This window comes from Lichenostomus cassidix, chromosome 25 (genome assembly GCF_008360975.1).
Source record: "Lichenostomus cassidix isolate B80296 chromosome 25, HeHo_3.0, whole genome shotgun sequence".
NCBI classification, from domain to species: Eukaryota; Metazoa; Chordata; class Aves; order Passeriformes; family Meliphagidae; genus Lichenostomus; species Lichenostomus cassidix.
Genome location: NC_139505.1, coordinates 3,845,745 through 3,867,357, shown reverse-complemented (window position 1 = coordinate 3,867,357; position 21,613 = coordinate 3,845,745). Strand labels below are relative to the sequence as shown.

Sequence of the window (21,613 nt, the reverse complement as noted above, 5' to 3'; positions counted from 1 at the left end):
CAATCAATCCCCAATCAACTTCAATCCAACTCAATCCCCAATCTCCCAATTAATCCCCAATTAAATCCCAATCAATCCCCAATCAATCCCCCACTAATCCCCAATTAATCCCCCAATCAATCCCCACTAATCCCCAATTAATCCCCCAATCCCAATCAATCCCCCAACCTAATCTCCCACCAAATCCCCAATTAATTCCCCCACTCCCCCAACTCAATCCCCAATTAATTCCCCCAATTCTACCAATTATTCCCCTCCCCCACCCTACTAATCCCCACAATCCCCCACTAATTCCCACAATTAATTCCCCCAATCAACCCCCCAATCAATCCCCACCAATCCCCAATCAACCCACTAATCCCCCACCAATTCTCCCCAATACCCCAATCCCAATCAATCCCCAATTAATCCCCCAATTAATTCCCCCAATTAATCCCACCCACAATTAATCCCCACAGTTAATTCCTGACACCCTACAATAAATTCCCCCAGTCTCCACAAATAACCCCAATTACTACAATTACCCCACAATTAATTCCCCAATTAATTCCCACAATTCCCAATTATTCCCACAATTAATTCCCACACCACTCCCCCACCTCCACCACCCCCCACCCCCCACCCCAATCCCAATTCCCAATCCTCACAGGTAATCTCTGGCCACCAATTCCCACACCACCTCCCCCACTCCCCCAATTAATCCCCACAATTAATTCCCACCACCAATCCCACCCCATTCCCCCAATTCCCACAATTAATCCCCCAAATTAAATCCCCCCACCACTGCCCCACCAATTCCTCCCACCCCACATCCCACCCCCCAATCCGCACAGGTAATTCTACAATTAATTCCCACAATTCACTCCCACAATTAGTCTCCCCCAACTCCCACCACCTCCCCAATTCCTGGCCACCAATTTCACAATTCCCCCACAATTCCCCCAATCCCCCAATTCCCCCAATTAATTCTACAATTAATCCACCCAATTCCCACAATTAATCTCACCACCTCCCCCAATTAATCCTCAATCAATCCCACCAATCCCACCACCCTCCCCAATTCCCCCAATCCCCCAATCAATCCTCCACCAATCCCCCACCCACCACTCACACCCCACCACTCCCCCAATCCCATTAATCCCCAATCAATTCCCCCAATCAATCCCCCCCAACCAATCCCCAATTAATCCCCAATTAATCCCCAATCCCCATTAATCCCCAATCAATTCCCCCAATCAATCCCCAACCAATCCCCAATTAATCCCCCAATCAATCCCCCACTAATCCCCAATCAATCCCCCAATCAATCCCCACTAATCCCCACTAATCCCCAAAATCCCAATCAACCCCACCAATCCCAAATCCCCAATAATCCCCAATCAATCCCCAATCAATCCCCCAACTAATCCCCAATCAATCCCCCAACCCCACTAATCCCAATCAATCCCCAATCAATCCCCCATTAATCCCCAATCAATCCCCAATTAATCCCCAATTAATCCCCAATTAATCCCCAATTAATCCCCAATTAATCCCCACCCTGCAGCTGGGTTGTTCCCTCGCCGTTCTGCCATCCCGATGCCGATCCTGATCCCAGCGACTGCTCCCTGCACCGCCTGCTCCAGCAGCTCCAGCCACCTGCAATTCCAACCCTTCGCAATTCCAGCCCTTCCCAGGGATTTTCTGGGAATTTTCCAGGATTTTCCCAGAATTTACCACAATTTTCCCGCATTTTTCCCGGATTTTCGCACATTTTTCCCGGACTTTTCTGGGATTTTCCAAGAATTTTGTCAGAATTTTCCCAGAATTTTCTCTGCTATTTCCCAGAATTTTCTCTGATTTTCCCAGGATTTTCCAGCCATTTTCCTGGAATTTTCCAGCAATTTTCCAGGAATTTTCCCTGAATTTCCCTGAATTTTCTCAGAATTTCCCCCAGAATTTCCCAGAATTTTACAGGAATTTTTCCATAATTTTCCCAGAATTTCCCAGGATTTTCCCAGGATTTTCCAGCAATCTTCCTGGAATTTTCCCAGAATTTTGTCAGAATTTTCCCAGAATTTCCCAGGATTTTCCCAGGATTTTCCAGCAATTTTCCCAGAATTTACCACATTTTTCCCGCATTTTTCCCGGATTTTCGCACATTTTTCCCGGACTTTTCTGGGATTTTCCAAGAATTTTGTCAGAATTTTCCCAGAATTTTCTCTGCTATTTCCCAGAATTTTCTCTGATTTTCCCAGGATTTTCCAGCAATTTTCCCGGAATTTTCCCAGGAATTTCCCAGGATTTTCCCTGAGTTTTCTCAGAATTTCCCATAATTTTCCCACATTTTTCCTGGACTTTTCTGGGATTTTCCAAGAATTTTGTCAGAATTTTCCCAGGATTTTCCCAGGATTTTCCCAGAATTTTCTAGGATTTTCCCAGGATTTTCCAGCAATTTCCCAGCAAGTTTCCCAGAATTTTCCCACGATTTCCCAGGAATTTTCCCAGAATTTTCCCGGAATTTTCCAGGAGTTTTCCCAGGAATTTTCCCAGAATTTTCCAGGAATTTTCCCAGAATTTTCCCAGAATTTTCCAGGAGTTTTCCCAGAATTTTGCTGGAATTTTCCCAGAATTTCCCGGAATTTTCCCCGAATTTTCCCCAAATTTTCCAGAATTTCCCACATTTTTCCCATAATTTCCCCACAATTTTCCCATAATTTCCCCACATTTTTCCCGGGATTTTCCAGGATTTTCCCAGAATTTTGCTGGAATTTTCCAGAATTTCCCACATTTTTCCCATAATTTCCCCATAATTTCCCCACATTTTTCCCACATTTTTCCCACATTTTTCCTCACGTGTTTTTCTCGGAGGAGGTCAGCGCCACGAGCTCATAGATCTGAGGTCCCAACTCCGAGGTGCAGATGATGAACAGAGCGCGTTTGTCTGGGAAAAAACGGGAATTTTGGGGAATTCCAGGGAATTCTGGGGAATTCCAGACAATTCCAGCGATTTCCCTCATTTGGGGATTTCCAAATTCCCAAAAATCGGGATTTTCCAGCCCCAAAAATTCCCAAAAATCAGGATTTTCCAGCCCCAAAAACCCAAAAACCAGGATTTTCCAGCCCCAAAAATTCCCAAAAATCAGGATTTTCCAGCCCCGAAAATTCCCGAAATCCTGGATTTTCCAGCCCTGAAAATTCCTGAAAACCAAAGGCAATTCCCACACAATCCCAACCTCAAAAATTCCCAAAATCTGGGATTTTTCCAGCCCCAAAAATTCCCAAAATCCCGGATTTCCCAGCCAGAAAATTCCCAAAATCTGGGACTTCCTGGCCTTGAAAATTCCAGGATTTTCTGGCCCCAAAAATTCCCAAAAATTACCCCCAAAAAAATTCCAAAAAATTCCCCAAAAAATCCCCAAAGATTCCAAAAAAATCCTCAAAATTCCCAAAAATTCTCCCAAAAATTCCCAAAAATCCCCCAAAACTCTCAAAAAATTCCCCAAAAAATCCCAAAACTTACCAAAATTCCACCAAAATTCCAAAAAATATCCAAAAAAAAATCCCAAAAAGTTCCCCAAAAAACCCCCAAATCCCCAAAAAATCCCCAAAATTCCCAAAATTCCACAAAAAAAATCCCAAAATCAAAAAATCCCCAAAAAATCCCAAAAAATCTCAAAAAGTCTCAAAAAATCTCAAAAAATGTCCAAAAAATCCCCAAAAAATCCCCAAAAAATCCCAAAAAAATCCCAAAAAAACCCCCAAAAATCCCCAAAAAATCCCCAAAAATTCCCAAAAATCCCCGAATCCCCACCTGTGGCGACGGAGCGCACGAGCAGCGAGCAGAGCTTGAGCACAGGGCTGAAGGTTCCCTTGGACTCCGAGGAGACGCCGGCTGAGCTCTTCCCGTGGCACTTCAGGATCAACTTCTCGTCCTGCTTTTGGAGCAGAACCAGCAGATCCTCCAGGAGAAGAACGTGGAGATCTGCAATTGAGGGAAATTCGGGAATTTCGGTGGGAATTTTGGTGGGAATTCAAGAATTGGGGAGTTTGGTGGAAATCTGGGAGTTTGGGGAATTTGGGATTTTGGGGATTTGGGAATCTCCTGTCACTGGACAAGGACCAGCAGATGCTCCAGGAGCAAAACGTGGAGATCTGGAATTGAGGGAAATTCGGGAATTTCGGTGGGAATTCGAGATTTTGGGGAGTTTGGTGGAAATTTGGGAGTTTGAGAATGACGGGAGTTTGGCGGGAATGGTAGAAATTGGATTGGAATTTGGGGAATTTGGGGAATTTGGGAATCTCCTGCTGCTGGAGAAGGACCAGGAGATCCTCCAGGAGAAGGACGTGGAGATCTGGAATGAGGGAAATTTGGGAATTTGGTGGGAATTTGGGTGGGAATTTGGGAATTTGGAGATTTTTGGGGTTGTGGGAATGGTGGGAGTTTGGTGGGAATGGCAGGAATTGGGTGGGAATTTGGGATTTTGGGGATTTGGGAATCTCCTGTCTCTGGAGAAGAACCAGGAGATCCTCCAGGAGCAGCACATGGAGATCTGGAATTGAGGGAAATTCGGGAATTTCAGTGGGAATTTGGGACTTTTTGGGGTTGTGGGAATGGTGGGAATGATGGGAGTCTGGGAGTTTGGGTTGGAATTTGGGAGTTTGGGAATTTGGTGGGAATTCAAGAATTTGGGGAGTTTGGGATTGTGAGAATTTGGGAATTTGGGGAGTTTGGGAATCTCCTGTCTCTGGAGGAGAACCAGGAGATCCTCCAGGAGCAGAACGTGGAGCTCTGGAATGAGGGAAATTTGGGAATTTGGTGGGAATTTGGTGGGAATTTGGTGGGAATTCAAGAATTTGGAGAGTTTGGGATTGTGGGAATGGTGGGAGTTTGGTGGAAATGTGGGAATTTATGAGTTTGGGAATTTGGGAATCTCCTGCTGCTGGAGAATAACCAGGAGATCCTCCAGGAGAAGGACGTGGAGATCTGGAATTCAGGGAATTCTGGAATTTCAGTGGGAATTTGAGATTTTGGGGTTGTGGGAATGGTGGGAATGGTAGAAATTGGGGGGGAAATTGGGAATTTGTCAGGAATTTTGGGGTTGTGGGAATGCCAGGAGTTTGGGAATTTGGGGATTTTGGGAATCTCCTGCTTTTGGAGAAGAACCAGGAGATCCTCCAGGAGCAGCACGTGGAGATCTGCAATTGAGGGAAATTCGGGAATCTTGGTGGGAATTCGAGAATTTGAAGATTTTTGGGATTGTGGGAATGGTGGGAGTTTGGTGGGAATGGCAGGAATTGGGTGGGAATTTGGGAATTTAGGGAGATTGGGGATTTGGGAATCTCCTGCTTTTGGAGGAGAACCAGGAGATCCTCCAGGAGCAGAACGTGGAGATCTGGAATTGAGGGAAATTCGGGAATTTCGGTGGGAATTCGAGATTTTGGGGAGTTTGGGTTTGTGGGAATGGCAGGAATTGGGTGGGAATTTGGGAATTTAGGGAGATTTGGGGATTTTGGGAATCTCCTGTCTTTGGAGGAGAACCAGGAGATCCTCCAGGAGCAGCACGTGGAGATCTGGAATTGAGGGAAATTCGGGAATTTCGGTGGGAATTCGAGAGTTTCAGTGGGAATTTGGGAGTTTGGGAATGATGGGAGTTTGGGAATTTGGGAGTTTGGGAATTTGGGAATCTCCTGCTGCTGGAGAAGAACCAGCAGATCCTCCAGGAGAAGCACGTGGAGATCTGCAATTGAGGGAAATTCGGGAATTTCGGTGGGAATTCGAGATTTTGGGGAGTTTGGTGGAAATTTGGGAGTTTGAGAATGACGGGAGTTTGGCGGGAATGGTAGAAATTGGATTGGAATTTGGGATTTTGGGGAATTTGGGAATCTCCTGCTGCTGGAGAAGAACCAGGAGATCCTCCAGGAGAAGCACGTGGAGATCTGGAATTGAGGGAAATTTGGGAATTTCGGTGGGAATTCGAGATTTTGGGGAGTTTGGGTTTGTGGGAACGGCAGGAATTGGGTGGGAATTTGGGAATTTAGGAAGATTTGGGGATTTGGGAATCTCCTGTTTTTGGAGGAGAACCAGGAGATCCTCCAGGAGCAGAACGTGGAGATCTGGAATTGAGGGAAATTCGGGAATTTCGGTGGGAATTTGGGAATTTTTGGGGTTTTGAAATTGGTGGTTAAAGGTGAAGATAGAAAACCTTCTGGAAAGGAGGGAAAAGGGAAATTGGGAAATAGGGAATTCAGGGAAAAGGGAAAAAGCGAAGAGGGGAATTTGGGAAAAGGGAGAAAAGGGGAAAAGGGGAAAAAATGGGAAAAGGGGAAATGGGAAAAGGGAAAAGGAGAAAAGAGGAATTTGGGAAAAGGGAAAAAGGGGAAAAAGGGAAAAAAGGGGGGAAAAGGGAAAAAGGGGGAAGAAAGGGGAAGAAAGGGGAAGAAAAGGAATTTTGGAAAAGGAAAATGGGAAAAAGGGGAAAAGGAGAAAAGGGGAATTTGGGAAAAGGGGAAAAAGTCTCTCCCAGTTCCCTCGCTGCTCCTCCCAGTTCCCTCCCAGTCTCCCCCAGTCCCTCCCAGTTCCCTCCCAATCCCCTCTCAGTCAATCCCAGTCCCTCCATCTGTTCCCAGTCTGTTCCCAATCCATCCCAGTCCATCCCAGTCCATTCCCAGTCCCTCCCAGTTCCCTCCCAGTCCCTCCCAGTCCCTCCCAGTCATACCCACAGTTTTCTCCTTGCTCACTCTCCAGGCCAAAGGTCCCTCATGGATCATCCTGTGTGCAGTCAGGTCCAGGTTCTGCCAAAAACAACAGTTTTTCCCAATTTCCCCCAATTTTTCCAGTTTTTCAGGATTGGGGAATTCAGGAATACTTTGAATTTCACTGCCAGGGGGGCTGAGCCTCATTTTTCCTCAGTTTTTCCCCATTTTCCCCACATTTTCCCCATTTTTCCACAGTATTCCTCAGTTTTTCCCTGTTTTTCCTCCATTTTTCCTCCGCTTTCCCCATTTTTCCTCCAGTTTTCCTCAGTTTTTCCCCATTTTCCCCATTTTTTCCCCAGTTTTTCCCCAGTTTTCCTCAATTTTTCCCCATTTTTCCTCAGTTTTTCCCAGTTTTCCCCATTTTTCCTCAAATTTTCCCCGTTTGTCTCCATTTTTCCTCAGGTTTTCCTCAGGTTTTCCCAATTTTCCCCATTTTTTCGCCATTTTCCCCCATTTTTTCCCCATTTTTTCACCGTTTCTCCCCATTTTTTCCCAATTCCTCCATTTTTCCCGCCAAAATCACCTTGAACTCGGCAGCCAGAGGGTTGCAGGTCCTCACTTCCCCCCATTTTTTCCCCATTTTTCCCCATTTTTTCCCCATTTTTCCCCATTTTTTCCCCATTTTTCACCGTTTTTCCCCATTTTTTCCCAATTCTCCCATTTTTCCCCCAAATCACCTTGAACTCGGCAGCCAGAGGGTTGCAGCTCCTCATTTCCCCCCATTTTTCCCCATTTTTTCACTGTTTTTCCCCATTTTTTCCCATTTTCCCCATTTTTTTCCAATTTTTTCCCCCATTTTTCCCCAGAAACACCTTAAACTCAGCAGCCAGAGGGTTGCAACTCCTCATTTCCCCCCAATTCCCCTCGTTTTTCCCCATTTTTCCCCATTTTTTGGCCATTTTTTCCCTGTTTCTCCCCATTTTTTCCCCATTTTTTCCCCATTTTTCCCCATTTTTTCCCCATTTTTTCCCAATTTCCCCATTTTCCCCCCCAAAATCACCCTGAACTCGGCAGCCAGGGGGTTGCAGCTCCTCATTTCCCCCCATTTTTCCTCATTTTTCCCCATTTTTCCTCATTTTTTCCCCATTTTTTCACCGTTTTTTCCCATTTTTTCACCATTTTTCCCCATTTTTTCACCATTTCTCCCCATTTTTTCGCCATTTTTCCCCCTTTTTCCCCATTTTTTCCCCATTTTTCCCAATTTCCCCATTTTTCCCCCCAAAACACCTTGAACTCGGCAGCCAGGGGGTTGCAGCTCCTCATTTCCCCCCATTTTTCCCCATTTTTTGGCCATTTTTCCCCATTTTTTCACCGTTTTTCCCCCATTTTTTCACCATTTTTCCCCATTTTTTCCCAATTTCCCCATTTTTTCCCAATTTCCCCATTTTTTCCCCCCAAAATCACCCTGAACTCGGCAGCCAGGGGGTTGCAGCTCCTCATTTCCCCCCATTTTTACCCATTTTTTCACCGTTTCTCCCCATTTTTTCACCATTTTCCCCCATTTTTTCACCCTTTCTCCCCATTTTTTCCCAATTCCTCCATTTTTCCTCCCAAAATCACCCTGAACTCGGCAGCCAGGGGGTTGCAGCTCCTCTCCAGGGAGGAGGTGTCGAGGCGCCTCTGGTAGCTCTGCAGCTTCGCTCTGTTCTCCGCGCCGCGCAGAGCGTCGTTGACAAACCTCAGGATGTCCCTGCAGTGATCCCTGGCCTGGAGCAGCTTCTCCTGCTCCGGGGAATTCCCTGGGAAATGGGGAAAAAACGAGGAAAAACGGTGAAAATCAGCAAAAAAATGGTGAAAATCGGCGAAAAAATGGTGAAAATTGGAGTAAAAATGGGGTAAAAATGGGTAAAACTGAGATTGGAATGGCTCAGGATGTCCCTGCAGTGATCCCTGGCCTGGAGCAGCTTCTCCTGCTCCGGGGAATTCCCTGGGAAATGGGGAAAGAAATGGGAAATTTGGGAAAAAACGGTGAAAAAAGGGTGAAAATTGGTGAAAAAATGGGGTAAAAATGGGTAAAACTGGACTGGAATGGCTCAGGATGTCCCTGCAGTGATCCCTGGCCTGGAAAAGCTTCTCCTGCTCCGGGGAATTCCCTGGGAAATGGGGAAAAAATGGGAAAAAACAGGAAAAAATGGTGAAAAAATGGTGAAAATCGGTGAAAAAATGGGGAAAAACGGCAAAAAAATGGGGTAAAAATGGGTAAAACTGGGACAGGAATGGCTCAGGATGTCCCTGCAGTGATCCCTGGCCTGGAACAGCTTCTCCTGCTCCTGGGAATTCCCTGGGAAATGGGGAAAAAAATGGGAAATTTGGGAAAAATGGGAAAAAAATGGGGAAAAACAGTGAAAAACGGCGAAAAAATGGTGAAAATCGGAGTTAAAATGGGGAAAATCTGAGTAAAACTGGGACTGGAATGGCTCAGGATGTCCCTGCAGTGATCCCTGGCCTGGAAAAGCTTCTCTTGTTCCTGGGAATTCCCTGGGAAATGGGGAAAGAAATGGGAAATTTGGGAAAAATTAAATAAAACAGGAAAAAACAGTGAAAAACGGCGAAAAAATGGTGAAAATCGGAGTTAAAATGGGGAAAATCTGAGTAAAACTGGGACAGGAATGGCTCAGGATGTCCCTGCAGTGATCCCTGGCCTGGAAAAGCTTCTCCTGCTCCTGGGAATTCCCTGGGAAATGGGGGAAAAATGGGAAAAAACGGGAAAAAATGGCATAAAAATGGTGAAAATAGGTGAAAAAATGGTGAAAAACGGCGAAAAAATGGGGTAAAAATGGGTAAAACTGGGACTGGAATGGCTCAGGATGTCCCTGCAGTGATCCCTGGCCTGGAGCAGCCTCTCTTGTTCCTGGGAATTCCCTGGGAAATGGGGGAAAATATGGGAAATTTGGGAAAAATTAAAAAAAACGGGAAAAAATGGTGAAAGTCGGTGAAAAAATGGTGAAAATCAGAGTTAAAATGGGGAAAATCTGAGTAAAACTGGGACTGGAATGGCTCAGGATGTCCCTGCAGTGATCCCTGGCCTGGAACAGCTTCTCCTGCTCCGGGGAATTCCCTGGGAAATGGGGGAAGAAATGGGAAAATTGGGATAAACAAAAAAAACCGGGAAAAAACGGTGTTAAAATGGAAAAAAACGGCAAAAAAATGAGATAAAAACTGAAAAAACTGGGACTGGAATGGCTCAGGATGTCCCTGCACTGATCCCTGGCCTGGAGCAGCTTCTCTTGTTCCTGGGAATTCCCTGGGAAATGGGGAAAGAAATGGGAAAAAACAGGAAAAAAAACTGAAAAAACGGGAAAAAACGGGGAAAAATGGTGAAAATTGGACAAAAAAATGGGGAAAATCGGCGAAAAAATAGGATAAAACTGGGTAAAACTGGGACTGGAATGGCTCAGGATGTCCCTGCAGTGATCCCTGGCCTGGAAAAGCTTCTCCTGCTCCGGGGAATTCCCTGGGAAATGGGAAAAAACCGGGAAATTTGGGAAAAAATTGTGAAAAAATGGTGAAAATCGGTGAAAAAATGGGGAAAAAGGGTGAAAAAATGGGGAAAAAATGGTGAAAATTGGGGTAAAACTGGGGCTGGAATGGCTCAGGATGTCCCTGCAGTGATCCCTGGCCTGGAGCAGCTTCTCCTGCTCCTGGGAATTCCCTGGGAAATGGGAAAAATGGGAAATTTGGGAAAAAATTGTGAAAAAATGGTGAAAATCGGTGAAAAAATGGTGAAAATCGGTGAAAAAATGGTGAAAATCAGCAAAAAAATGGTGAAAATCGGAGTTAAAATGGGGAAAATCTGAATAAAACTGGGACTGGAATGGCTCAGGATGTCCCTGCAGTGATCCCTGGCCTGGAGCAGCTTCTCCTGCTCCGGGGAATTCCCTGGGAAATGGGGGAAGAAATGGGAAATTTGGGAAAAATGGTGAAAAAATGGTGAAAATCGGAGTAAAAATGGGGAAAAATGGCAAAAAAATGGGGTAAAACTGGGTAAAACTGGGACTGGAATGGCTCAGGATGTCCCTGCAGTGATCCCTGGCCAGGAACAGCTTCTCCTGCTCCTGGGAATTCCCTGGGAAATGGGGGAAAAATGGAGTGAAAAATGGGAAAAAAACCTGAAAAAACTGGAAAAAATGGCGAAAAAATGGTGAAAATTGGAGTAAAAATGGGTAAAAGTGGGACTGGAATGGCTCAGGATGTCCCTGCAGTGATCCCTGGCCTGGAAAAGCTTCTCCTGCTCCTGGGAATTCCCTGGGAAATGGGGGAAAAATGGGAAAAAACGGGAAAAAACGGTGAAAAAACGGTGAAAATCGGTGAAAAAATGGGGAAAAATGGCAAAAAAATGGGGTACAAATGGGTAAAAGTAGGACAGGAATGGCTCAGGATGTCCCTGCAGTGATCCCTGGCCTGGAGCAGCTTCTCCTGCTCCGGGGAATTCCCTGGAAAATGGGGAAAAAATGGGAAAAAACGGTGAAAAAATGGTGAAAAAATGGTGAAAATCGGTGAAAAAATGGGGAAAAATGGTGAAAAAATGGGGTAAAAATGGGTAAAACTGGGACAAGAATGGCTCAGGATGTCCCTGCAGTGATCCCTGGCCTGGAACAGCTTCTCCTGCTCCGGGGAATTCCCTGGGAAATGGGGGGAAATATGGGAAATTTGGGAAAAATTAAAAAAAACGGGAAAAAATGGTGAAAATCGGAGTTAAAATGGGGAAAATCTGAGTAAAACTGGGACTGGAATGGCTCAGGATGTCCCTGCAGTGATCCCTGGCCTGGAAAAGCTTCTCTTGTTCCTGGGAATTCCCTGGGAAATGGAGAGAGAATGGGAAATTTGGGAAAAAACAGTGAAAAAATGGTGAAAATCGGCGAAAAAATGGCATAAAAATGGGGAAAAATGGGTAAAAATGGGATAAAAATGGGTAAAACTGGGACTGGAATGGCTCAGGATGTCCCTGCAGTGATCCCTGGCAAGGAAAAGCTTCTCCTGCTCCGGGGAATTCCCTGGGAAATGGGGAAAGAAATGGGAAATTTGGGAAAAAACGGTGAAAAAATGGTGAAAATCGGTGAAAAAATGGGAAAAAACGGCAAAAAAATGAGATAACAACTGAAAAAACTGGGACAGGAATGGCTCAGGATGTTCCTGCAGTGATCCCTGGCCTGGAGCAGCTTCTCCTGCTCTGGGGAATTCCCTGGGAAATGGGGAGAGAAATGGGAAATTTGGGAAAAAACGGTGAAAAAATGGTGAAAATCGGTGAAAAAATGGTGAAAATTGGAGTTAAAATGGGGAAAATCTGAGTAAAACTGGGACTGCAATGGCTCAGGATGTCCCTGCAGTGATCCCTGGCCAGGAACAGCTTCTCCTGCTCCGGGGAATTCCCTGGGAAATGGGGGAAAAACGGGAAATTTAGGAAAAAATTGTGAAAAAATGGTGAAAATCGGTGAAAAAATGGGGAAAAACGGCAAAAAAATGGGGTAAAAATGGGTAAAACTGGGACTGGAATGGCTCAGGATGTCCCTGCAGTGATCCCTGGCCTGGAGCAGCTTCTCCTGCTCCTGGGAATTCCCTGGGAAATGGGGAGAGAAATGGGAAATTTGGGAAAAAACGGTGAAAAAATGGTGAAAATCGGTGAAAAAATGGGGAAAAATGGCAAAAAAATGGGGTAAAAATGGGTAAAACTGGGACTGGAATGGCTCAGGATGTCCCTGCAGTGATCCCTGGCCAGGAAAAGCTTCTCCTGCTCCTGGGAATTCCCACAATTCCCCCAGAATTTTCCCGGAATTTTGGGATTTTCCGTACCTGGGGTGAACTTGAGGACATTTTCCAGCAGCAAAGGATATTTGGTCAGGAATATCCTGAAATTTCCCCCAAATTTCACTGAAATTTCCCCACATTTGCCCCAAATTTCACCGGAATTTCCCCAGAATTTCACCAGAATTCCCCCAGAATTCCCCAGAATTTTGCCGGAATTCCCTCAGAATTCCCAGAATTTCCCGGAATTTTGGGATTTTCCCTACCTGGGGTGAACTTGAGGACGTTTTCCAGCAGCAGGGGATATTTGGTCAGGAATATCCTGAAATTTCCCTGAAATTTCTCCAGAATTTCCCCCAAATTTCACTGTAATTCCCCAAAATTTCACCAGAATTCCCCAGAATTTCACCAGAATTCCCCAGAATTTCCCGGAATTTGGGATTTTCTCTACCTGGGGTGAATTTCAGGAAATTTTCCAGTAGCAAAGGAGATTTTCTCAGGAATATCCTGAAATTTTCCCCAAATTTCACCGTAATTTCCCCGAATTTCACTGGAATTTCACCAGAATTCCCAGAATTTTCCCAAAATTCCAGGAATTTTCCATACTCTGGGCAAAATTCAGGACATTTTCCAGCAGCAGAGGGTATTTGGTGAGGAATATCCTGAAATTTCCCCCAAATTTCACTGTAATTCCCCAGAATTTCACTGGAATTTCACCAGAATTCCTAGAATTTTGCCAAAATCCCCCAGAATTCCCAGATTTTTCCCGGAATTTTGGGATTTTCCCTACCTGGGGTGAACGTGAGGACGTTTTCCAGCAGCAGAGGGTATTTGGTCAGAAATATCCTGAAATTTCCCCCAAATTTCACTGAAATTTCCCCAAATTTGCCCAGAATTTCACCAAAATTTCACCAGAATTCCCAGAATTTCCCGGAATTTTGGGATTTTCCCTACCTGGGGTGAATTTCAGGAAATTTTCCAGTAGCAAAGGAGATTTTCTCAGGAATAGCCTGAAATTTCCCCCAAATTTCACTCAAATTTTCCCCAAATTTCACTCTAATTCCCCCAAATTTCGCCAAAATTTCCCAAAATTTCACCAGAATTTCACCAGAATTCCCAGATTTTTCCCGGAATTTTGGGATTTTCCCTACCTGGGGTGAATTTCAGGACGTTTTCCAGCAGCAGGGGATATTTGGTCAATCTCTGCATCTCAGACACGATGAGATCCTTCAGCTGCAGCCGGCGGCACTGCGGGTGTGACTCTGCTTCCTGGGGAAAAAATATGGGAAAAATGGGAATTCTGGGGGAAAATGGGAAAAACTCGGGAATTTTGGGGAAAAATGTGGGAATTCTGGGGAAAAAATGGGAATTCTAGGGGAAAAAAATGGGAAAAATGGGGAAAAATGGGAATTCTAGGGGAAAAAAATGGGAAAAATGGGGGAAAAATGGGAATTCTAGGGGAAAAAAATCGGGAAAAATGGGAATTCAGGGGAAAAAAATGGGAAAAATTGTGGGAACTCTGGGGAATAAAAAAGGGAATTCTGGAGAAAAAATGGGAAAAATGGGGGAATTCCAGGGAAAAATGGGAATTCTGGGGGAAAAATGGGAATTCTGGGGAAAAATATTGGGAATTCTGGGGGGAAAAACATTGAGAATTTTGGGGAAAAAATCGGAAAAATGGGAATTCTAGGGGAAAAACAAGGGGAATTCCAGGGAAAAAAATGGGAATTCTGGGGAAAAAGCATTGGGGAAAAAAGGTTGGAATTCAGGGGAAAAAAATGGGAAAAATTGTGGGAACTCTAGGGAAAAAATGGGAATTCTGGGGAAAAAAACATTGGGAAAAAAGGTTGGAATTCTGGGAAAAAACTTCGGGAAAAAATGTTGGAATTCTGGGGAAAAAAATGTGGGAATTGTGGGGAAAAATGGGAATTCTGGGGGAAATATTGGGAATTTGGGGGAAAAATGGAATTCTGCAGGAAAATATGGGAATTCTGGGGAAAAAATGGGAAAAATGGGGAAAAATATGGGAATTCTGGGGGAAAAATGGGAATTCTGGGGGGAAACCATTAGAATTCCAGAAAAAAAAAATCGGAATTCTGGGGAAAAATCATTGGAATCTGGGGGAAAAAACCTGGGAATTCCAGGGAAAAGACCCCCCACAGGAATTCCAGGAAAATCCCTCAGAATTCCATCAGAATTCCATCAGAATTCCAGGAAAAACCTCTGGGAATTCCATTGGTTAAAATCAACATTTTGACTTTAACAAATCTCAACTCAGAACAACTTTAACTTCAAGCAATTTTAACTCAGAACAATCGGAATTCCGACCAAAAAAAAAAAACCTTTGGAATTCTGGGAAAAGTCTTTGGAATCCCACAGGAATTCCAGGAAAATCCCTGAGAATTCCATCAGAATTCCAGGAAAAACCTCTGGGAACTCCATTCGTTAAAATAAACTCCATTCATTAAAATCAATTTTAACTCAGAACGATTGGAATTCCAGGGAAAAACCCTTTGGAATTCCATTGGGAAAACCCCTGGGAATCCCCCAGGAATTCCCAAATTCCAGGAATTTCCATCCCACCTGCATGAAGAGCTGGAACCTGCTGTCCTTGCGCTGCTTGGCTCGGATCAGCTCCAGAGCCTGGGACTGGCCAGAGCAGAACTGAGCAGCGACCTGCTGGAACTCCTCCTTGGCTGAGCCCCCAAACTGGGAATTCCCAAAAAATTGGGGTTAGGGAGGGAGGTATGGAATTCCCAAAATTCTGAAATCCCAAAATATCCAGATCCCAAAATCCCCAGATTCTGAAATCCCCAGGTCCTGAAATTCCCAGAAATTCCTAAAATCCCCAAATCCCAAAAGCCAAAAATTCCTAAAATCTCCAAATCCCAAAAGCCAAAAATTTCCAAAATCCTGAAAACCCGAATCCTGGAATCCCAAATTCCCAAAATCCCAAATTCCCAGATTCCCAGATTCCCAGATCAGCTCCAGAGCCTGGGATTGCCCAGAGCAGAACTGAGCAGCGACCTGCTGGAACTCCTCCTTGGCTGAGCCCCCAAACTGCAATTCCCAAAAAATTGGGTGAGGGAGGTATGGAATTCCCAAAATTCCCAAAATCCTAAATTCCTGAAATCCCCAATCCCAAAATCCCAAAATCCCCAGGTCCTGAAATTCCCAGAAATTCCTAAAATCCTACAATTCTGAATCCCGAAATCCCAAAATCCCCAAATCCCAAAAGCCAAAAATTCCCAAAATCCCCACATGCCCAAATCCTCAAAATCCCAAAATTCTGAAATCCCAAATCCTGAATCACCAAATCCCAAATCCCCAAACACCCAAATCCCCAAATCCCAGATCCTGAATCCCCGAACCCCCAAATCCCAAATTCCAGAATCCCAAATTCCCAGTCCTGAATCCCCAAAATCCCAAATCCCCGAATCCCCAAAATCCCAGAATCCCAAAATTTCGAAATTCCAAAATCCCCAAATCCCAAATTCCCAAATCACCAAATCCCTCAATTTTGAATTCCCATAATCCTGTGATCCTCAAATCCCGAACCCCAAATCCACAATCCCAAATCCCTGAATCCCAAATTACCAAAATCCCCAAATCCTCAAATCCCAAATCCTGAATTCCAAAATCCTGAATCCCCAAATCCCCAAATCCTCAAATCCCAAATCCCCAAATCTCAAATGCCCAAATCCCCAAATCCCAAACCCCAGTATCTCCAAATCCCCAAATCGCCCAAATCGCAAATTCCCCAAATCCCCAAATCTTAAATCCCCAACATCCCCAAATCCCAAATCCCGAAATCCTGAATCGCCAAAATCCCCAAATCCCAAATCCTGAATCCCCAAATCCCCAAATCCTCAAATCCCAAATCCCGAAATCCTGAATCCCCAAATCCCAAATCCTGAATTCTCAAATCCCCAAATCCCAAACCCCAGTATCTCCAAATCCCCAAATCACCCAAATCGCAAATTCCCCAAATCCCCAAATCTTAAATCCCCAACATCCCCAAATCCCAAATCCCCAGATCCTGAATCCCAAAACCCCAAAACCCAAAATCCCAAATCCCAGCTCCTCACCCTGGCCAGCATGAGATCCCCGATCTCTCGGATGATGGGTCCTTCCTCCCGCAGCTTCTTCATGGAATCCCACAGGGAACCTGCGGATGCGGGATCGGGATTTGGGGTTTGGGGTTTGGGATTCAGGGTTTGGGAGTTTGGGATTTGGGGTTTGGGATTCTGGGATTCAGGGTTTGGGGATTTGGGGTTTGAGATTTGGGGTTCGGGGTTTGGGATTTGGGGATATTGGGGTTTGGGTGTTTGGGAGTTTGGGGTTTGGGGGTTTGGGGTTGGGGATTTGGGGTTTGGGGATATTGGGGTTTGGGATTTGGGATTTGGAATCCATCAGGAAATCTGGGAATGCGGGAGTGGGATTTGGGATTTGGGGTTTGGGATTCTGGGATTCAGGGTTTGGGGATTTGGGATTTGAGGATTTGGGGTTTGGGGATTTGGGATTCAGGGTTTGGGGATTTGGCGTTTGGGTGTTTGGGAGTTTGGGGATTGGGGATTTGGGGATTTTGAGAATTTGAGATTTTAGGGATTCAGGCATTTGGGGATTTCAGGATTGATTTTTCGGATTTAGGATTTTCAGGAACTTTCACTGTGGACGTCGATGAGGTCAGGCAGGTTGGGGAAGGACAGAATTCCCAGCGGGATTTTGGGATTTGGGGATTCAGGAATTTCAGTATTTATTTGTTTGGATTTGGATTTGAGATTTGTTTTGGGATTGTGTGGGATTGGAGAAAAACAAATTTCACTATTTCAGGATTTTAGGATTTTTGGAATTTGAGATTTTTGGGATTTCTCTCACTGTGGATGTCGATGAGCTCGGGCAGATTAGGGAAGAGCAGCCCCAGCTCCTCCCTGCTCAGCAGCTTTGGGCATTTCGGGATTTCAGTATTTTATGATTTTACGATTTCGGTACTGTAGGATTTTCAGGATTTTTGGGATTTTCAGGATTTAGGATTTTTGGGATTTTTGGGATTTATCTCACTGTGGATATCAATGAGCTCGGGCAGGTTAGGGAAGAGCAGCCCCAGCTCCTCCCTGCTCAGCAGCTTTGGGCATTTCGGGATTTTGCGATATCGGTATTTCGGTACTGTAGGATTTTGGGATTTTTGGGATTTGGGATTTTTGGGATTTGGGATTTCAGGATTTGGGATTTTTGGGATTTCTCTCACTGTGGATCTCGATGAGCTCAGGCAGGTTGGGGAAGAGCAGCCCCAGCTCCTCCCTGCTCAGCAGCTTTGGGCATTTCGGGATTTCAGTATTTCGGTACTATAGGATTTTGGGATTTTTGAGATTTCAGGATTTAGGATTTTTGGGATTTTTGGGATTTCTCTCACTGTGGATGTCGATGAGCTCAGGCAGGTTGGGGAAGAGCAGCCCCAGCTCCTCCCGGCTCAGCAGCTTTGGGCATTTCGGGATTTCAATATTTCCTTATTTCAGAATTCTGGGATTTCGGGATTTTTGGGATTCGGGCTTTTGGGATTTCAGGATTTAGGATTTTTGGGATTTCTCTCACTGTGGATGTCAATGAGCTCGGGCAGGTTGGGGAAGAGCAGCCCCAGCTCCTCCCGGCTCAGCAGCTTTGGGCATTTCGGGATTTCAGTATTTCGGTACTGTAGGATTTCGGGATTTGGGATTTTTGGGATTTTCAGGATTTAGGATTTTTGGGATTTCTCTCACTGTGGATCTCGATGAGTTCAGGCAGGTTAGGGAAGAGCAGCCCCAGCTCCTCCCTGCTCAGCAGCTTTGGGCATTTCGGGATTTCGGGAATTACAGTATTTTATGATTTCAGTACTGTAGGATTTCAGGATTTTCAGGATTTAGGATTTAGGATTTTCAGGAATTCTCTCACTGTGGATCTCGATGAGTTCAGGCAGGTTGGGGAAGAGCAGCCCCAGCTCCTCCCTGCTCAGCAGCTTTGGGCATTTCGGGATTTCAGTATTTTATGATTTTACGATTTTGGTACTATAAGATTTCAGGATTTCAGGATTTTCAGGATTTAGGATTTTTGGGATTTCTAGGATTTCTCTCACTGTGGATCTCGATGAGTTCAGGGAGGTTGGGGAAGAGCAGCCCCAGCTCCTCCCTGCTCAGCAGCTTTGGGCATTTCGGGATTTTACGATACTGGTATTTCGGTACTGTAGGATTTCAGGATTTTTGGGATTTGGGATTTCAGGATTTGGGATTTGGGATTTCTCTCACTGTGGATCTCGATGAGCTCAGGCAGATTAGGGAAGAGCAGCCCCAGCTCCTCCCTGCTCAGCAGGTTTTCTCTCCGCAGCCTCTGGAAGAACAGCAAATCCAAAACCCGCAGGATCCGCAGGTGGGAGAACTCCGTCCGGAACAGCTCTGCAACCACAGCAGCCGGGGAGGGAGCGATAGAATCACAGGGGATGTCGCGATAGAATCCCAGGGGATGTCGCGATAGAATCACAGGGGATGTCGCGATAGAGACGGGAATGTCACGATAGAATCCCAGGGAATGTCGCGATAGAGACGGGAATGTCACGATAGAATCCCAGGGAATGTCGCGATAGAGACGGGAATGTCACGATAGAATCCCAGGGAATGTCGCGATAGAATCCCAGGGAATGTCGCGATAGAGACGGGAGTGTCGCGATAGAATCCCAGAGAATGTCGTGATAGAGATGGGAGTGTCGTGATAGAGATGGGAATGTCGCGATAGAGATGGGAATGTCACGACAGAATCACAGGGAATGTCGCGATAGAATCACAGGGAATGTCGCGATAGAAACGGGAATGTCGCGATAGGGACGGGAATGTTGCGATAGGGACGGGAATGTCGCGATAGAATCCCAGGGAATGTCGCGATAGAGACGGGAACATCAGGATAGAGACGGGAATGTCGCGATAGAAATGGAAATGTCGGGATGGAGACGGGATAGAAACGGGATAAAAACGGGATAGCGACGGGAATGTCGCGATAGAGATGGGAGTGTCGCGATAGAGAGGGGAATGTCGTGATAGAAATGGGAATGTTGGGAATGTCGGGATAGAGACAGGAATGTTGGGATAGAGGGGATAGCAGGAATATTGGGAATATCGGGATAAAGGGAATATCAGGATAAAATTCCCACAAAATTCCCACTCTCAAATCCTGGGAGTGAAACCCCAAATCTGGGAATGAGGCCCCAAATCCCAGGAAAAGACCCCAAAATCCAGGAATGACACCCCAAAATCCCAGATTTAAACCCCAAAATCCAGGAATGAAACCCCAAATCCCATGAAAAAACCCCAAAATCCCAGATTTAAGCCCCAAAATCCTGGATTTAGACCCCAAAATCCCAACATGAAACCCCAAATCCCATGAAAAAACCCCAAAATCCTGAAATGAGACCCCAAATCCCAGGAATGAGACCCCAAATCCCAAATCAGACCCTAAATCTGGGAAAATACCCCAAATTTGGGAAAATACCCCAAATCCTATGAAAAAACCCACAAAATCCCAGATTTAAACCCCAAAATCCAGGAATGAAACCCCAAATCCCAAAAAAACCCCCAAATCCTATGAAAAAACCCCAAAATCCCAAATTTAAACCCCAAAATCCCAGATTTAAACCCCAAAATCCCATTTAAAAAAACCCAAAATCCCAGATTTAACCCCCAAAATCCCGGATTTAAACCCCAAATCCCACGAAGAAAACCCCAAAACCTTCCCACCCCAAATCCCACCTCCCCAAATCTCCCCAAATCCCCCCAAATCTCCCCAAAACTCCCCAAAAATTCCCAAAAATCCCGAATTTTTCCGCACCGTTGATGACTTCCTGCCGCTCCACCTCCCGCTGGGAAAGGTTGGCGACGATTTCCCGGGAAACGGAGTGCTGCCAGCTCTGGGAATTCGGGGAATTTTGGGAATTCTGGCGGCTTTGGGGAGGATTTGGGGGATTTTGGGGATTTTCCAGGTCGAGGTCGAGGTCGGGAAGGAAGTTCTGCTCGTCCTCCAGGAGGTGAGGGAGGAAGGAATCGCCGAAGCCCAGGCTGGGAGAGTCCATGCTCCTGGGAATTGGGAAAATTTGGGATTTTGGGGGGAATTTGGGAGTTTGAGGAAAAAATTTGGGGGAAAAAAGAAAAATGGGGAGAAAAGGAAAATTACAAGGGGGAAAATGGGGAAAATGGGGGAAGAAAGGTGGAAAAATTAGGGGGAAAATTGGGGAGAAATTGGGGAGAATAAAAGGAAAAAAAAAGAGGACAAAAGGAGAAATTTAGGGGAAAAATGGGAGAAGAAAGGTGGAAAAATTTGGGGAAAAAATGGGGAAAAATTGGGGAAAAATTGAGGGAAAATTGGGGGGAAAAACAGATAAAAATGGGGAAAATTGGGGAAAAAACAGATAAAAATAGGGAAAAATTAAGGGGAAAATTAAAATGGGGAAATTGGGGAAAATTGGGAGAAAATTGGGGTAAGTGGGGAAATTGGAATTGGGGAAATTGGGGGAATTGGGGGAAAAGGAGAATATTAGGGGAAAATTAGGGGAAAATCGGGGGGAAATTGGGGGGAAATTGGGGAAAAATTAGGGGGAAAATTGGGGAGAAATTGGGGAGAAATTGGGGAGAAAAAAAGGGAAAAAAAAGAGGAAAAAAGGAGAAAATTAGGGGAAAAATGGGGGAAGAAAGGTGGAAAAATTTGGGGAAAAAATGGGGAAAAATGGGGAAAAATGGGAGAAAAATGGGGAAAAAGAAAGAAGGAAAAATGGGGGAAAATGGGGAAAAAGGAGAAAAAATGGGAAAAATGGGAAAAAAAGGGGAAAAAATGGGAAAAATGGGAAAAAAAGGGGAAAAATGGGAAAAATGGGGAGAAATGGGGAAAAGGAAGAAGAAAAAATGGGGGAAATGGGGGAATTGGGGGAAAAGGGAAGAAAAAGGGAAGGAAAAAGGAGAAAAATTGGGGAAAAATGGGGGAAAAATGGGGAAGAAAAAATGGGAAAAATGGGAAAAAATGGGGAAATTGGGGGAAAAATGGGGAAAATGGGGAAAATTGGGGAAAAATGGGGAAAATTGGGGGAAAAATGGGGAAAAATGGGGAAAATTGGGGGAAAAAA

At 45.0% G+C, this 21,613-nt stretch overlaps 1 protein-coding gene across 4 annotated transcripts in view; it reads right to left on the bottom strand.

Moving 5' to 3' along the window:
• The window catches only part of LOC146427376 (uncharacterized), a 44,534-nt gene extending 23,924 nt beyond the window's left edge, over positions 1–20,610 (bottom strand). For 2 of the 4 annotated variants that reach the window (XM_085082646.1, XM_085082643.1), the window contains exons 1-10: positions 20,329–20,609; positions 18,759–18,905; positions 16,569–16,648; positions 15,064–15,189; positions 13,632–13,749; positions 8,299–8,477; positions 6,699–6,774; positions 3,794–3,964; positions 2,836–2,923; positions 1,540–1,638 (exon numbers count right to left, since the gene is read on the bottom strand). In XM_085082646.1, coding sequence (XP_084938772.1) covers positions 1,540–1,638; positions 2,836–2,923; positions 3,794–3,964; positions 6,699–6,774; positions 8,299–8,477; positions 13,632–13,749; positions 15,064–15,189; positions 16,569–16,648; positions 18,759–18,905; positions 20,329–20,569 — 1,325 coding nt within the window. In that variant the 5' untranslated portion in view covers positions 20,570–20,609. Of the gene's footprint in view, positions 1–1,539; positions 1,639–2,835; positions 2,924–3,793; positions 3,965–6,698; positions 6,775–8,298; positions 8,478–13,631; positions 13,750–15,063; positions 15,190–16,568; positions 16,649–18,758; positions 18,906–20,328 lie in introns of all 4 variants that reach the window. The other 2 variants (XM_085082644.1, XM_085082645.1) reach the window with 2 other exon arrangements.
• Between the last annotated feature and the right edge of the window lie 1,003 nt (positions 20,611–21,613).